This window comes from Ammospiza nelsoni, chromosome 5, assembly GCF_027579445.1.
Source record: "Ammospiza nelsoni isolate bAmmNel1 chromosome 5, bAmmNel1.pri, whole genome shotgun sequence".
NCBI classification, from domain to species: domain Eukaryota; kingdom Metazoa; phylum Chordata; class Aves; order Passeriformes; family Passerellidae; genus Ammospiza; species Ammospiza nelsoni.
Window position 1 is genome coordinate 1,649,023 of NC_080637.1, and position 17,754 is coordinate 1,666,776.

The 17,754-nt window shown below is 49.6% G+C and overlaps 1 protein-coding gene across 1 annotated transcript in view; it reads right to left on the bottom strand.

The window, feature by feature from the left end:
* Window positions 1-15,879, bottom strand: part of LOC132073050 (collagen alpha-1(VII) chain-like) — a 35,851-nt gene extending 19,972 nt beyond the window's left edge. The window contains exons 1-10 of the mRNA XM_059471738.1: window positions 15,804-15,879; window positions 13,616-13,790; window positions 12,715-12,739; window positions 11,810-11,903; window positions 10,590-10,763; window positions 8,748-8,908; window positions 6,642-6,771; window positions 4,337-4,453; window positions 3,692-3,847; window positions 1,516-1,632 (exon numbers count right to left, since the gene is read on the bottom strand). Of these exons, the coding sequence (XP_059327721.1) occupies window positions 1,516-1,632; window positions 3,692-3,847; window positions 4,337-4,453; window positions 6,642-6,771; window positions 8,748-8,908; window positions 10,590-10,763; window positions 11,810-11,903; window positions 12,715-12,739; window positions 13,616-13,790; window positions 15,804-15,879 (1,225 nt within the window). The remainder of the gene's footprint in view (window positions 1-1,515; window positions 1,633-3,691; window positions 3,848-4,336; window positions 4,454-6,641; window positions 6,772-8,747; window positions 8,909-10,589; window positions 10,764-11,809; window positions 11,904-12,714; window positions 12,740-13,615; window positions 13,791-15,803) is intronic.
* Window positions 15,880-17,754: the final 1,875 nt, after the last annotated feature.

Consider the following 17,754-nt stretch of genomic DNA (forward strand, 5'->3'; position numbering starts at 1 on the left):
CAGACCAGGAAAACCAAACCCCTCCCGTGCAGTAGGGTCCGGATCCCATCACCACATCCCCAATCCTGGGATGGGATTTAGGAAGAGGACCCAGAGATTGTGCTCATCTAATCCCGGTTTTAAAAGCCAGACAAGGAAAACCAAATCCCTTCTGTGCTTGGGACGGGATCCCATCACCACATCCCTAATCCTGAGATGGGGTGGGGTTTGGGAAGTGGACCCAGAGTTTGTGCTCATCTAATCCCGGTTTTAAAAACCAGACGAGGAAAACCAAACCCCTCCCGTGCAGCAGGGCCTGGATCCCATCACCACATCTTTAATCCCAAGAGGGAGTGAGGTTTGGGAAGCAGACCCAGAGTTTGTGCTCATCTAATCCCGGTTTTAAAAGTCAGACAAGGAAAACCAAACCCCTCCCGTGCTTAGGATGGGATCCCATCACCACATCCCTAATCCTGGGATGGGGTTTGGGAAGAGGACCCAGAGGCCAGGGAGGGCTGCCCTTGGAATTTTCCACCCCTGGAATTGGGGTGAGCTGGCACCAGGTGCAAAAGCAGCTGGAAATTCGGGGTGGAGGCGATGTGGTTGTGCCACTGCGCCCTCAGTGTCCCCACTCCCAGACCGAGCTCTGTTCCTAGCCGGGATATTTGGAACAGCAAACTGCTGAGTTTTAGTTCGTTACAAAGCCATAAAAGCTGTTTTATGTCTTCCCTGGAAGGTTTTTCCCTCCTGGTGACCTTTGGAGCTGTTCTCCCATTAATCCTTGACTTTCCTGGTGGAGATGTCTCCTTCCACCACAACCAGGGGAGCTGAGGGAGAGGAAAACGTGGTTTTTGTTCAAAGCCTGGGTGTCCTGACACCCCTGAGCCCCAGAAACATCCATCTCCCAAGGCCAAAATCTGCCATCAAGCTGGAATTTCTCACTCCTGCTCCTCCTCCCATGGAAAATATCTTTGTGCTCAGGGCAAAAGCTCCAGCTGCAAAGGTCGATCTGTCTCCAAACTCCCAATTTTGCCGAAAAATGAGGATTCTGGGGAATGCAGTTTGGTTTTAGTGCTGCAGTGAGAAAAGCCACCAGCACAGGCACTTCCAGGCTGTCCCCCCAAAAAAACACACACTCAGCTGTCCCCCAAAAAAGGGGTGACCCCCAATACTCAGGGCTGTGCAGCTCTGCAGGGAGGGTTTTCCCAGCTTCTCAGCTATTCCAAGGCTCCTCAAGGAATAACAATTCCAGGTAACAAGGCTGGATATCCACCAGCCTGCTTCATGCAGAGCCACAGCAGGAAATTTTGGCACCCACGGCAGAGAAAAAAAAAAAATCCAAATTCCCTCTGGACAAAGATGGAATCCAATCCAATCCAATCCAATCCAATCCAATCCAATCCAATCCAATCCAAAGTGCATCCAACACCTTGGGAATCTCACAGATCCCACCTTTTCCATGCCCTGTGTGCCCTACACACCCCCAGCCCTGTCCAGGTGATGTCCAGGTGAGCCTGAATCCCACCCCATCCATACCTGCTGATGTCCAGGTGAGCCTGTATCCCGTTGCTCCCCGCACAGGGCTCCACCGGGCCTGGAGTGTGTCCGTGGTCTCGTTCTGCAGCACGAGGTTCTCCACAGGCAGGAGTTTCACTGCAAGGAGGAAAAGAAATAAAATTTAGGAGCCCTCAGTTGGGAATGGAGGACTTTTGGGGAAACTTAATATTTCTCTATGAATGTTCCTCCAGCTCACCTGGGTGAAGGGAACACCTGAAGGGAGGTGGCCAGGTGGAACTGGGCTCTGCTCCCATGGAATGAGGGGCAGGACAAGAGGGAATGGCCTCAAGCTGTGCCAGGGGAGGTTCAGGTTGGATTTTGGAAAAAACCTCTGGATGGAAAGGGGGGTCAGGCATTGGAGGAGCTGCCCAGGGCAGTGGTGGAGTCACATCCCTGGAGAGATTTCAAAGCCACATGGATGTGGCACTTGGGGACGTGGTTGGTGACAGTTGGATTCAGAGATCTTACAGGGTTTTTCCAGCCTTAATGATTCCCTGAGAGAGATTTCCAGGAGCTCCTGCCCAGGGGCTGAAACCATCTCATAAACCAGAGGGAGAATAGCCCAACCTGTCCCTGTCCCCTGTTTGGGACCAACCAACCTCATTGTCCCTCCTGTTTTGCACCCACACTTCACAATCTCCCACATTCCCCCAAATTTTAGGATGGCACTGAGGATGCCCATGTCCACGAGGGTGTAGATTTCATGTTTCTCTTTGCTGCTGATTTATGACCGGAGATAGCTCAGGGATGCCACTTGCTCGGTTTCTCGGCTGTTTAGGCTTGTAAGTTTTCTTACAAGGTGCTGTTTAGATGACCTGGAAAGGCCCAGGGATGGCCTTGAAGAGCCCGGCGCTTCAAAGGACGAGGAGAGACTTCTGATCTTGTCTTGGTCTTGGTGTTTATTAATTGTTTATCTAAAAGATTTTCTTTCAGCCCGACAGAGGTCTGCACAGCAAGTCAGCCATGGGCACACTCCACAAGCCCCGGGGCGGTCACTTATCTTTATACCCGAAGTTACGTGTACAATATTTATCATTTTTCCCCAATACCTTCTACCCTTATTAACCGGTGCACTTCTAGTAATAACCAATCCCAAAGTGCCACCATCACCACAGAAGATGGAGGCCAAGAAGAAGAAGAAGAAGAACAGGACACGCCCCAATTCCTCCATCTTACTTCTTTAGACCCCCCTGTACCAAAATCCTAAACCCTGTGTTTTACACTTTAACTAACTTATCCCTTCACCATTCACCCAGTGAATTCCTCCCAGTCCTCATACAGGTCTCATCTCCTGTGTCGGATCAAAGTCCAGCCACCAGACACTTCTGGCAACATTCCAGGACTCCCGAGCCCCCCAAGGGTGGTCTCGGCCACTCTGCACCTCCATCCTGAGGTGCTGAGATCCCACACGAGGGAAGAGTTGGGATAGAATTGGGAAGATCCTGGTGCGTGAGGGCACCAACTCTGAGGTGGGGATGGTTGGATTTGGGGATCTTAGAGGGATTTTCCAGCCTTAATGATGCCAAAAAGGGGATTTCCAGGAGCTCCTGCCCAGGAGCTGAGGGCATCTCATAAACCAGAGGGAGAACAACCCAATCTGTCCTTGTCCCCTGTTTGGGACCAATCAACCTTGTGAAGTGTGGGTGCAAAACAGGAGGGAAACGATCTCCCACATTCCTCCAAACTTTATGTTGGCATTGAGGGAATGTCCATGAGGGAAGAGTTAGGATGGAATTGGGAAGATCCTGGTGCGTGAGGGCACCAACTCCGAGGTGGGGATGGTTGGATTCAGGGATCTTCGAGGGTTTTTTCCAGCCTTAACAATGCCAAGAGAGGGATTTCTAGGAGCTCCTGCCCAGGGGACTGAAATCATCTCATGAACCAGAGGGAGAACATTCCAACCTGTGACTATTCAGGACCAAACATCCCCGAGCACCAACTTTGTGAAGTGTGGGTGCAAAACAGGAGGGAAAACGATTCCCCCAAAACTTTAGGATGGCACTGAGGATGCCCATGTCCATGAGGGAAGAGTTAGGATGGAATTGGGAAGATCCTGGTGCACGAGGGCACCGACTCTGAGGTGGGGACAGGACAGCTGGGGACAAAAAGGACAAACCACGGGGAGGGGGGACAAAAGGGCCCACCCATCTCTTACGTGTCCTGCCCAGAGCAGCCACGGGCTGGCTCGGGCCCTCGGGATACACGGCGTAGATGCTGATGCTGTATTCCCTGTCCTCCTGCAGGTTTTCCAGCAGGTGGGAAGAGACATCGCCCCGCAGGATCTGCTCGAGGGTCACCCCGGGCTTGTTGGCTGCAAAATCGAGGGGAAAAGGGATGGTGAAGGATTCCCATGAGGATAAATCCCGCCAGGGAGGTCTTCACACCATGGAGGTGGCTCAGGGTCATGGTTGGAGTCTCCCAATCCATGTGGTGTTGCTTGGAACTCTGGCTGTGCTGTGCCAGACCTCAGATCCCACAGAGAGGAGTGGGAGGCACCCTAAACTCATCCCAAATCCAACCAGAGCAGGTACTCGAGAGGGAAAAACATCTGGATGTGCCAGGGAAAACAAGGAATTCACAGCATCATCCTCAGCTTGTTCTTCCAAGGAGTCTCCTTCATCCTAGAAGAACCACAATATTTGGAAATGTCTATCCTGGACGTTTTCCACAGTCATGCCAGGAGTTCACAGCACCTTCTCTGCCCTTGGATCACTGCTCCTTTTAAAGCAAACGCCAAGAAAAAGATAAGAAGAATCAACTAAAAATTGACTAAAATTAATAAAGAAGTAATAAAACTCACCCCTGGGGATGTAGATCTTGTAGCCCTCCAGCTTGCCCAGGGGAGGTGTCCAAGCCACCCTCAGGCTGAAAAGTCCTTCTTCTATCACACGGAAATTGGTGACTGGAGGCACGGGAGCTTTGGGACATAAAAATAGGGCAGAAATGGAGGTGGCAGTGCCAGAATAATGGAAAAATCCTTGGAAAATCTTTTGTCCTCAGGGGCAGAGAGACACAAAGAGGAGAAGCACCAACTCTGGTTCCTTAAAATCAACAATCCCCCTCCTACCAACCCTTTGTTCCAATAGGGATGAAACATCCCAGGGCTGAAAGTTTGGGAGTTTTCTCTGGGAATGGTGCTGGGATCTGAAATACCCTCTCACAAGCAGAGGAAATCTCCCCATGGCAGGGGAAACTCTGCATTTCTTGCAGACTGAGCAGGAATCAGAGCCATGAATCAAAGCCTGCTTTGCTCCCACAGCCACAATTCCAAGGGAGAGGAGCCCGTTTGGATCCAGCCAGCCACAGCAGGTGGATTTATGGCTCCTGCCTCTGGCTTCGTGTTGGGGATAATACGAGGAGAGATCAAATGGCTTTATTTCCACCCATAAAGACATTCCATCTTGTTGGCAAGTACAGATGAGCCAAACCTCATTGAGAAGCTTTATTTATTCATCCTGTCAGAGACTTTCCCTCAAGAAGACAAACAATTCCCGACGTTGCAGGGGGTGAGGGGAGGGAACAAAAGTCAGGGAAGAAAGGGAAGGGAGGGAAGGAATAATTCTTCACAAAATCCCTCAGGCTAAGCAGGATTGGAGCTTCATCCCAGGAGCAGAGTGGCATTAGGGAACTCAGAAAATCCCTAAAAGCAGAGGTGATGGAAGTCCAGTCCCACTTTCAAACGTTCTCCTGACATATCCCCATGTCCCTTCCTGGGAATGGAGATTCCTGCTTTTGGTGGGGACACCCCTCAAAGTCACCCCTTTATTTATTCATCCTGTCAGAGACCTTCCCTCAAGAAGACAAACAATTCCGGACGTCACAGAGGGTGAGCAAAAGGCAGAGAAGGAAGGAAGGAATAATTCTTCACAAAACCCCTCGGGCTGAGCAGGATTGGGGCTTCATCCAGGGAGCAGAGTGGGAGTAGTGAACCCCCTAAACTGTGAAAATCCCTGAAAGCAGAGGTGGTGAAAGTCCAGACCCACTTTCAAATGTTCTCCTGACATGTCCCCATGTCCTTTCTTGGGAATGGAGATTCCTGCTTTGGGTGGGGACACCCCTCAAAGTCACCCCTTGAGGGTCAGAAGAAGAGATCTGCCCCTGGACATTGGTCTGGGTGAGTGACATCAACCTCTACTTCAAGAATTGTGTTGGTTTTTTTTTGCTAATTATATTACAATTACTGTAATATAATCACTTCAATGTAATTACTATGGTATAATTACTTTGATAAAGTGCATGATTCTGTCCTGTCCTGGTAGTTTTAGCTTCTCTACCGTGCAGTAAATAATTCTTATTAAGATCTTGTAATCTACTTATTTATCATAAGGAATCATGAATTTTAATATAAATTTTATATAATATAAATAAACCATGTTTGCCATCTTTATCCTTGGACAAAGGTTCAACCACACCTCTATAACTCCTTAGATTTAATGCATTGACAGCCTGGGGTTGGGATTGGATCCAGCCTCGTCCAGGCTCCTCTTGGAGGAGTTTGGAAAGCCAAGGAGCTTCCTGCACCTCAGGACTCAATGGAAGCTTCTCTAGTAAAATTTGAAGCTCCAAACCCATCCATCCATCCATCCATCCATCCATCCATCCATCCATCCATCCATCCATCCATCCATCCATCCATCCATCCATCCATCTCTCATCCATCCATCTCTCATCCATCCATCTCTCATCCATCCATCCATCCATCCATCCATCCATCCATCCATCCATCCATCCATCCATCTCTCATCCATCCATCTCTCATCCATCCATCTCTCATCCATCCATCTCTCATCCATCCATCTCTCATCCATCCATCTCTCATCCATCCATCTCTCATCCATCCATCTCTCATCCATCCATCTCTCATCCATCCATCTCTCATCCATCCATCCATCCATCCATCCATCCATCCATCCATCCATCCATCCATCCATCCATCCATCCTTCCTTCCCTCATCCCTCCATCCCACAATCCATCCATCCACCCACCCACCCCCTCCTTTCCTCCCACCATCCCTCCATCCTTCCTTCCTTTCTTCCAAGCCTCCATCCCTCATCCATCCATCATCCCTCCATCCATCCCTCCCCCCATCCCAGGGGACCCTCACCTGTTTTCCCTTTGGTGGCTGCTGGCTCCCCGAGGGTCCCTCCATAGCTGGCCCTCACTGTCAGCACGTACTTGGTGCTGGGCTTCAGACCTGTCACCAGCACCGTGGTGGTGTCCCCGTCCACCTCCATCTGCCACACAGGGGGACAAGGGACATGGGTGTCACACCCATAGCAGAACACCAGGCCACCTGCCACACCTCCTCCAGGTGACTCCCATGAGCAGGAGCCTCTTAAACCCTCACCCAGAGGTTGTGAGCCTCAAATTGTGGAATAGCCCAGGAAATAAAACATGGCGAGTGCATAAGGGCAAAGGTGATCTCAAATTCCTTTGAAGAAAATGAAGGGAAAACAACCAAGAAAGTTCCTTTTTAAGCTCAGAGAAGGAATTTTTGATGTAACCTGAGGGCAGGACATGGAAACAGAAGTTCAGGATCTCATAATAACAGGGAAAACACAGAAGCTGCCAAGGATGATCATTCCAGTTAAATACAATTTTAATAATTAATACAATTAATAATCTCCACTTTAATAATTTAAGCTTTCATAGCTTTGTTCTATTATTAGGAATCAAAGCTTTTAGGGCAAGTATCTTGTGCCCTTCAGTTTTACTCCCAAACTTTGTGCTGTGTGGGATGAACTGGAGCACACGGCAGCATCCCTCACACAAGGACATGGAAAATCCCAAAATCCACAGAGATCTCACCAAAATGAACAGCCTTGGCAGCAGGAGGAGCAGGAGATGCTGCCAGAGAGGCTGGATGGGATGGAGTGGTGGCACCATAAAGATAAGGAGAGGAAGGATTGGGTATTGGGAAGGTTGGGTGCCACCTCTAAACCCAGCATGACCCCCCCAACATTGGGAGCTGGAACCAGCACTGGGAATGGTGGATCCATACCCATGGTGGATCTACAGCTTCACGTTAATCCTCAGGAATTCCTACCAATCCCACTGTGCCCAGGATGGCTGAGGTGTGACCTCCTCACTGGGCTGTGCCCTCAACATGGGATGACCCCACAACATTGGGAAAGGAAACCCAACATTGGGAACTAAAACCCAACATTGGGGATTGAAACTGGTGGATCCCATGGTGGATGCACATCTCCACTTCAACCCTCAGGAATTCCTGCCAATCCTGCTGTCCCAGGACGGCTGAGGGATGTGGTGTCACCTCCTAACCAGGCTGTGCCCTCAACATGGCATGACCCCACAACACTGGGAACTGAAACTGGTGGATCCAATAGTGGATCCACACCTCCACTTCAACCTTCAGGAATTCCTACCAATCCCGCTGTCACCAGGACGGCTGTGGGACATGGAGTGACCTCCTAACTGTGCTGTGCCCTCAACATGGGATGAACACCCAACTTTGGGAACTGAAACTGGTGGATCTACACCCAGAATGGATCTATAGCTTCATGTCAATCCTCAGGAATTCCTGCCAATCCCACTGTGCCCAGGACAGTTGAGGGACATGGTGCCACCTCCTAACTGGGCTGTGCCCTTAACAGGGAATGACCCCACAACATTGGGAAAGGAAACCCAACACTGAGAACTGAAACTGGTGGATCCACACCTCCACTTCAGCCCTCAGGAATTCCTGCCAATCCCGCTGTGCCCAGGATGGCTGAGGGACGTGATGTGACCTCCTAACTGGGCTGTGCCCTCAACACAGAATGAACCCCCAACTTTGGGAACTGAAACTGGTGGATCCCATGGTGGATCTACAGCTTCACTTCAACCCTCAGGAATTCCCATCAATTCCGTTGTGACCAGAATAGTTAGGGACATGGTGCCACCTCCTAACTGGGCTGTGGGATCAACATGGGACGACCCCACAACATTGGGAAAGGAAATCCAACATTGGGAACTGAACTCAACACTGAGAACTGAAACTGGCAGGTCCCATGGTGTATCTACACCTTCACTTCAACCCTCAGGAATTCCCACCAATTCTGCTGTGCCCAGGATGGCTGAAGGACATGGTGCCACCTCCTAACTAGGTTGTGCCCTCAACACGGGATGAACCCACAACACTGGGAACTGAACCCCAACATTGGGAGCTGAACCCCAGCTGGGGCCCTGTGACGTGGGAGCATGACCCTACCTGTCTCTGGTGCTCTGGCTCCAGCTGCCCCGGTGGCAGCGAGGGGTGGACATGGACATGGTACCCTGTCACCCTGCCCGTGGCTGCCACCCATGAGAGCCTCAGGGAGCTGTGGCTGTGCTCGCTGACATGCAGCTCCCGAGGGCCCAGGATCTGCTCAGCTGCAAGAACACAAATGAAAGAGCTTGCATTGGATTCCACCACATGTGGAAGTTCATGGATGGAGTCAACACATCCCACACATCCCACACAGAGAAAGCAATGGGTGTCACTCAGGTTGGGAGCACAGGAACACCTGGGATCTGTTTCCAGACAGGAGATGATCCAGCAGGAGTTTTTTTGGCCAGTTTTTTTGACAGCGCAAAGCAGGAAACCAAAAGTTTTTTGGTTACACTTCCCCAGTGAACACCTGGTTAATGCACGGGGCAGCAGCTCCTCCCCGCCCTTCACCTTCCCAACATTGGAAAAATCTGCCAGGAAGCTTGGGCTCTCCATGGAATGCCTCAGGAAGCCTGGATTTTCCATGGAATGTCACAGGGAGCCCTGAAGTGCTGCAGAACCACAAAAGAAGCCCAAAAAACCAGAGACCCATTAAAGTCTCAGGTGAAGTTCTCCCCATTTCTACCCCAAGCTTTGAACTCAGCTTCTCCTGAGCTTGTGAGACAAGAAGGGGCAGGAATTCAGTGCCATCACATCTGGATTCACTGCAGGGTCAGGATCTCTTTGGAAATATATTTGGAGATCTTCTGGAAATCTCCTTCCGGAAATCTCCTTCCGGAAATCTCTTTGGATCTTCAGCAGGGAATGGAGCTCTTCCCCAGACCTGAGCTGTGCTGCCAGAATTCCCTGTGATGATCCCACAGCAAAATACCCCAAGGAACAGAAATGCTGCTCCATCCCATTGCTGCTCCTTTTGTTTGATTGAGCATCAAAAAAAACAAAAAAAAAAAAATCAAAAAATAGGGATACCATGATCTGGTATCCTTAAAAAAAAATAATCAAAAATTAGGGATACCAGGATCTAGTATCCCTTAAAAAAAAATAAAAAAATAGAGATACCAGGATCTAGTATCCCTAAAAAAAAAAAAAAAAAATCAAAAAACAGGGATACCAGGATCTGATATCCTTAAAAAAATCAAAAAATAGGGATACCAGGATCTAGTATCCCTAAAAAAAAAATCAAAAAATAGAGATACCAGGATCTAGTATCCCTAAAAAAAAAAAATCAAAAAACAGGGATACCAGGATGTGATATCCCTAAAAGAATAAAAAAATAGGGATACCAGGACCTGATATCCCTAAAAGAATAAAAAAATAGGGATACCAGGACCTGATATCCCTAAAAGAATAAAAAAATAGGGATACCAGGACCTGATATCCCTAAAAAATTCAAAAAATAGGGATACCAGAATCTGGTCTCCCTAAAAAAAAAAAATCAAAATATAGGGATACCAGGATCTGGTATCCCTAAAAAAAAATTTATCAAAAAATAGAGACACCAGGATCTGGTATCCCTAAAACAAATAAAAAAATAGGGATACCAGGATCTGGTATCTCTAAAAAAATAATAAAAAAATAGGTATACCAGGATCTGATATCTCTAAAAAAATAAATCAAAAAATACGGATACCAGGATCTGGTATCCCCAAACAAACCATGGAGATGCAGCCACAAGAAAACCACCCAGGACCACAGTCCCCAAGCAGGAGCTGGTTGCTCCTCCGGGATCACCCAACCCCTCCAGCTCCCTCAGAGGGACGTGGGAAGTTCATCCCCATGGAAGCACATCCAGGGGCTGGTTTGAGCAGATGGAAAGCAGGATCGGGGAGAACCCGGCCACACCTTGCACCCTGCGCCTGACAGGCCGTGGTGGCTCCGAGGCGGTGAAGCAGAGCCTCCGAGAGAGTTTGGGAGCCACATCTGGGAGCAGCTGGAAATCCTCCACGTAAAGCAGGTGCTCCGCAGTGGGATCTGAAGCAATCCTGCCCAACTCGTTCTTGTCAGCGTCCTTGATCCCTAGGGAGGGAAAGAGGACATCAAACATCATCCGTGGGGCAGGGCAGGCTTTGGGAAGGGGGAGCAACGTGCTGGGCTTTGAGTTTGATGCCAATTTTGGGTTGTGCTGCCAAGGAAAAGGAGGGAACAAGGAATGGAGCCTCAAGCTGGATGGGGGAAGCAGGGGAAGCCTCTTCCACCAGGGCAAAGAGGTCAGGATGTCTCCAGAGGTGTCATAGAGATGGTGTCAGTGCTGGTAATGGGCTGAGAGGTGGGAAAAAAAAGGAACAGGGCAGGATCTGGCCTGGTCCTTCCCATTGGGTACAGAGACATTCTTGTGCTGAGCAGACAACGGGATTTTGGGAGGCTGTTTGAAAATTCCAGGGCGTTCCTGTGGTTGAACAAAAAAAAAGGGGGAACAACCCACCCAACAAACCAATCCTTCCCCAATTTCACCTCACGTTGGTTCAAATCGACCTGGTTGCTCTTTGTATTCAAATCTCACCCCCATTCCTGTCATTCCCTGAAATATTTGGGGAAGAGAAGGATTTGGCTGGTGGAATTTCACTCTTGGGTATGGGGGGAGCAGTGGAACCTTTTGTTGCTCAAGGAATTATTCTGAGGAACATTTTTGAGTCAATCTCTGAGTCCCATTAAGAGAGAACTTCAGAAGCAAAAACATTTTCAATTGCTTTTTTTTTCCCTAAATGTCACATCAAAACATTTTGACTTTCGTGGAACCATTTACCAAACCCCTTCTGAATTACCAAGTGGCTTTGACAGATATAAAACCTCAGATTCTCACTGAATAAACCAGTTTTTGACAACAGCAAAAATATCCAAGAACACAACAATTTTCCTGGACTTGCAGGAAAGGCTGAGCTTAGGGATGGGAGCAGTTTTTAGGAAAAGAGTGTTGAGAATCAGGAGTATTCCCCGGGGAGAAGAACCAGGGTTGGTCACACAGGAGAAGAACGAGGGTTGGTCACACAGGAGAAGAACCAGGGTTGGTCACACAGGAGAAGAACCAGGGTTGGTCACACAGAGGATTTGGTGGCCACACGTACCCACAGCAAACACTGTCACCCCTCCATCCTGCAGGATCCAGGCTCCCTCTTCCATGGAATCGCTGGATTTCCCATCTGTGATCAGAACCACCACCTGCAAGGGTTGGGATAACAGCCAGGGAAGAAATGGGCTCGACATCAGGAGGTCACAAAGGGAGCTGTGGGGTTTTGCATCCCTGAAATCCCTCTCTTGGAATGAAATCCTTCAAAAACCCCACACCTTGAGGAAGCTCCCATGGAATCATTGCCATGAGCTGCTCCCCTGAGGATCTTCTCTGCAGGGCCCTCCTGCCCTTGTGTCTCATCTCTGCTTGAGGCAGGAGCTCCAGGAGGAAATTCCTGCCAGCACTGGGAGAGGATTCACCCCTACAAATCCTCATGATCAGCTCTCAAAGGAGGATTAGGTTTGGATTGGATACTAGGAAAGAATTCTTCCCTGTGGAGAGGGACAACTTGCAAGGTCATGGAGTGATGGGACAAAGTGGAAATGGCTTCCCACTGCCAGAGGGCAGGAATGGGTGGGATCTTGGGAATGAGGAACTCCTGGCTGGGCTGGAATTGCCCAAGGAGCTGTGGCTGCCCCTGCATCCCTGCAATGTCCAAGGTCAGGTTGGATGGGGTTTGGAGCAGCCTGGGATGGTGGAACGTGTCCCTGCCCATGGTAGAGGAGTGACACTGGATGGACTTTGAGTTCCCTTCTGACCTAAACCATTCCAGGATTCTGGGATGACCCATCTGCTCCTTGGACAACACCCCAGGAGCTCACCCACCTTTGCTGCCGCCTGTTTCAGGGTGTCCTGGTGGGCCAAGGCCTGAGCTGCAAAAGCCAGGGCTGAGCCTGTGTAGAGGCTGCTGCCTTTGGAGGAGAGATCCTGAGCTGCATCTAGCCATTCCCTGATGGTCACGAAATCCGTGAGCTCCACACTCATCCTGGGAATGGGAGAGGGGGGAATAAAGAGCAACGGGTGCACTGAAAGTGGCCATGACCAGCAATAAAGTTGACATTTAGTGTTTTTCCAGTTGCCCAGAGAAGCTGAGGCTGCCCCTGGATCCCTGGAAGTGTCCAAGGCCAGGCTGGACAGGGCTTGGAGCACCCTGGGATACGGGAAGGTGTCCCTGCCCATGAGAACTGGGATGAAATGGTCTTTAAGGTCCCTTCCCACCCAAACCATTCCATGGATTCAACTCATCCCAGAAAATTCTCCTCACAGTGGTCAGGGGAGTGCAGGGAACAAGCCCCAGACCCTGGTACCTCAACCCAGGACCTAAAACTTGCAATTTGAGTGTTAAACCCATCCCTCCTGCCCTCAAATTGGAATTTGAGTGTTAAACCCATCCCTCCTGCCCTGAACTTGGAATTTGAGTGTTAAACCCATCCCTCCTGCCCTGAACTTGGAATTTGAGTGTTAAACCCACCCTTCCTATCCTGAACTGGGAATTTCAGTGTTAAACCCATCCTTCCTGACCTGAACTGGGAATTTGGATGTTAAACCCATCCTTCCTGACCTGAACTGGGAATTTGGATGTTAAACCCATCCTTCCTGACCTGAATGGGAATTTGAAGGTTAAACCCATCCTTCCTGCCCTGAAATTGGAATTTGAGTGTGAAACCCATCCTTCCTGCCCTGAAATTGGAATTTGAGTGTGAAACCCTTCCTTCCTGCCCTGAAAGAATTCCCTGTGTCCAAGCACCTCTGGGTCACTCTGCTGAGGGTTCAGCTCTTGCTCAGAGGTTCCCCAGAGCTGCAGAAGCTCCATCCATGAGCTGGACCCCAGGAGAGGCTGGAGGAGGAGGCTCAGACCCACCTTGGTGTCTCCCCATACAGAGCCAGGCCCAGCTGGACCCCTCCTGCTCCCATCTCGAAGGATCTGGCCACGCTCCCGATGAAATCCTGGAGCAGCCGGGAGCTCTCCTTCCCTGTGCTTCCCTCCGAGTGCCCCACCAGGAACAGGATCTCAGCCACCTCTGCTGTCCTGCAGGCTGGGGGACAAGAGGGACAGGGAGTGAGGGACAATCCCAGAGCCACCCGAATTCCCAGGACACCAAAGGGGAGGAGATGGAGAGACCATGTTTAGGTGTTTCCCAGATCGTTGTGTTCCCCTCAATTTCCTCTTAATTCTTCATTTGAATGTTCTGACCCAGGAGAAGCTTCTCATCCAGAGATGCCCCATCCTGGGAAGTCTCCAAGGCCAGGAAGAACCTGGGATAGTGGAAGGTCCCTGTCCAAGGCAGAGCTTCCTCCATCCATCCTGATTTTTGAGAGTCTTCCTCACCCCACCCTCATTTGCATCTGGGGATAATGAGGAGGAAAACAACAAATATGGGATTCCAAAGGGTGAGATTTTCCAAAAATGGTGGTTTTGCCCTTTCCCCTAAAAACGCGACAATCCCAGCTCATTCTGGGGGCTTTTCTTTTTTTTTTGGGCAAAAATTTCCCAAAACCTCAGAATTCCTGCTTGGATCAGGCACCCGGAGCTATCATGGGAGACGTGGGATGTTAAAGATATTTTGATTGGTATCTTCTGGAGGAAATCCCACCCTGGACAGCTCTATCAATCACAGGGGGATAGGATGGGAGTTGGAATTTTCCCTGAACATCCTGTTCCATCCATCATGGATGATGCCAGAGACATTTCCAAACTTTGATTTATTGCCCCACTCCCAGCCCGGAATTAAACAGCACCAGAGTTGAGTTTCTTGGTTAATTGATGGATAGCAGCTTAATTAAGCTAATTTCCGAGCTGATGCTGAAGATTCCATTAACTCCTTGTTGAATTTAACGGGTTTAGATGGATCTGCACCTCCAAACCTGGGGGCTGTTGGAAAAAGGAGGATCCCACCCAGCCTGGGACAATTCTGGGAGCTCTGGGGGATGCTCCCAAGGATCTTCCCCACCTGAGACCAAAACATACATCCATGAGGCTCTTCCCTGGAATTCCTTTTCCTCCTGCTTTTTGGATCCAGCCCCTCATCCCCCAAAGCTCTTTGTGAGCCTGCATGGAGCTGGGGAGGTGAATCCTTGTGCCATCCCCACTCCCTAAAAAGCAGGAGAAGGATTCAAGGCTTCCTTGAGGATTTTCCTCTCCCATTTCCTGTGTGGTGGCTGGAACCAGGTCTTGGAATTCAGAGGGGATTTGTTTTCCCTTTCTCCCCACTTTCCTCTGGAGCAGAGGCAGGACAATGAGCAGAGCCCTGATTTCTCCATGAATCCCCAGAGCAGGAATTCAGGCCTGAATTCAATCCCAGAGCAGGAATTCGGGCCCTGAATTCAATCCCAGATCCAGGCCTGAATTCAATCCCAGAGCAGGAATTCAGGCCCTGAATTCAATCCCAGAGCAGGAATTCAGACCCTGAATTCAATCCCAGATTCAGGCCTGAATTCAATCCCAGATTCAGGCCTGAATTCAATCCCAGAGCAGGAATTCAGGCCCTGAATTCAATCCCAGGCCCTGAATTCAATCCCAGTTCCAGGCCTGAATTCAATCCCAGAGCAGGAATTCAATCCCAGATTAAGGCCTGAATTCAATCCCAGATTAAGGCCTGAATTCAATCCCAGAGCAGGAATTCAGGCCCTGAATTCAATCCCAGATCCAGGCCTGAATTCAATCCCAGAGCAGGAATTCAGGCCCTGAATTCAATCCCAGATCCAGGCCTGAATTCAATCCCAGAGCAGGAATTCAGGCCCTGAATTCCCCTGAGGATCTTCTCTGCAGGGCCCTCCTGCCCTTGTGTCTCATCTCTGCTTGGGGCAGGAGCTCCAGGAGGAAATTCCTGCCAGCACAAGGAGAGGATTCGTCCCTGCAAGTCCTGAATTCCTTTGGAGGTGCTCTGTTATCCACACCATCCCAACCTAAGAGGGTCCTGAGCAGGAATTAAAGGCCCCACAGCTCCACCCTGACAGATCCATGCGTGGTTTCAGGAAAATCTGCTTGGAAAAGGGGTTTTCCTCCCCAAAATGTCCCTGTGGTGACCCAGGTGTCACTTGTCACTCACCTTCATGAGCAGCCCCAGCTCGGAATGGCCCCGTGGCCAGGGCCAGGACAAGGATCTGGATCTGGGCACACAACATTTCCCTTGGGAAGCAGCTCCTGGGAATCCTTGGAAGCCAGCACAGAGCCTGGAGAGCCCCTCACCTGCAGAGGGAAAGAGGTTGGAGCTGGGCCCACCTGAGGGTGACACTCCCACCCACCCTCAGCGCCAGGAAAAGCTTTTCTCCTGCTGAAAAGGCTCCTCCTGGCTTGGAAAACTGGGATTGAAATCCATAAATCCTTGAATTCCTTCATTTCTTTGCTAATGCTGAGAGTTCAGCTTTGCTCCTCCTTTCCCAACATCCACCCGAGGCAATAAAGCCCAAATGGAATATTGGTGGTGGGATAAAAGCAGGGAAAACTTCACATTTCAGTTAATCCATGAGAAAAGGCCACAAAAATCAGGAATCAGCTGCATCCAACCCTGATCTCCAGGCTCTTAAATCCAGGATGGACTTCCTTGAGGATGCAGCCCACCATGCCACAGGAGTTTGGAATTTTGGTGATTGCTGGTGTTTAATGACTCCCCACAGCTGCTGCAGAATTCCCCCTCTGGAAAACAGGGAATTCTCCCTGTGGAGCAGAAATGGTGCTGCCAAAAGGAATTTTATTATTTTTTAATGGGCAATGAAAAGTTCTTCTCCTGCTGTGAACCTCACCTGTTCCCAGGGAAGCGTGGACAACTTCCAAGGTGGAAATGATGGATTCAGGGAGAAAAAAACCCAACTCAATGGCTTCATCCAGCTTCACTCTTTTCCAGGGATTTCAATAATTTCCAATTAACACCAGGGATTAATGAGAATAAGGAGTCCCTCTAAGATTCCTGTGACAATGGATGTCCGAGGAGTTTGGGATGGAGAATTTCAGCTTGGAAGCATCCAGGGGAAAAGCAGGAAAACACCTAGTGAGCCTGGGAATGACATCCACACCCTCCCCTCCTCCATCCTGCTCCATAGTGACTCCCCACAAATCAGATTTTCACATTAAAAACACCTTTATAAGCCAATTTTAGAGGCTTTTCTAAGCAGAAAATTCCAGCTAAGGTTTCTTGGGAAGACCATCTCCAGGCAGAACCTTCCTCCCTCTCCAAGAAGAATTTGAGGGAAAAAAATGTTGGATTTGCCTGTGCAGCTGCTGCAAACAGCAAGGGAGGGGTTTGGTGCCCTGAGCTCCAATTCCTGCAAGAAATCCCAGGAGAGGAGGGAAGGTTTGGGGTGGGTGACTCCAAATGGGAATTTTGTTGGGAATCACCACTCATCAGGTGGATTCATGGAATAAAGAATGGGATATCTGCAGTTTTGTCATCCTGCTGCCGTGTGGGACATACGGGGGGTGACGTTTATTCATCTGTTTTCCCTTAAAAAAGGTGGAATGGGATTACACATTCTCAAAAAGGGAATATCTCCAGGGAAGCAGGATCCATGGCCAAGGAGAGGTGGGGATTTGTGGGAAGATCGTTGGGTTTGAAGGAGGTGGGGGTTAAAAAAGGGTTGGAAAGTGATGGATGAGGAGATTGAGTGCCTGGCTGGCAGCCAGGGCTGTGCCGCTCCGGTTCCTCCAGCTGGAACTTTTCCAGTTAATTCACACTTCCACGTGCTCCTGAGGGGAACAGGAGATGGGACAAAGGAAACAAAGATCCCAAAGGTTCTAAATCCCCTGGTCTCGGGGTTGGTCACAGTGACCCCAGTGGGTGCCTCTTTTCCCAGTCTGGCACTCAAAGAAGGAGTCAGAGCTCTTCAGTTCTCATTCTCAAGGTTGTTTATTGTTCCTTATCTATAAAATTCTTTCTCCTGCCCTGCCAAGGTTTGCTCAGCAGGACAGTTCCAGGCACTCTGCCTGCCCCAGGCTGGTGTTATCTTTTTATACTAAAAACTACGTGTACAATATTTACAATGATTTTCCAATGGCTACCACCT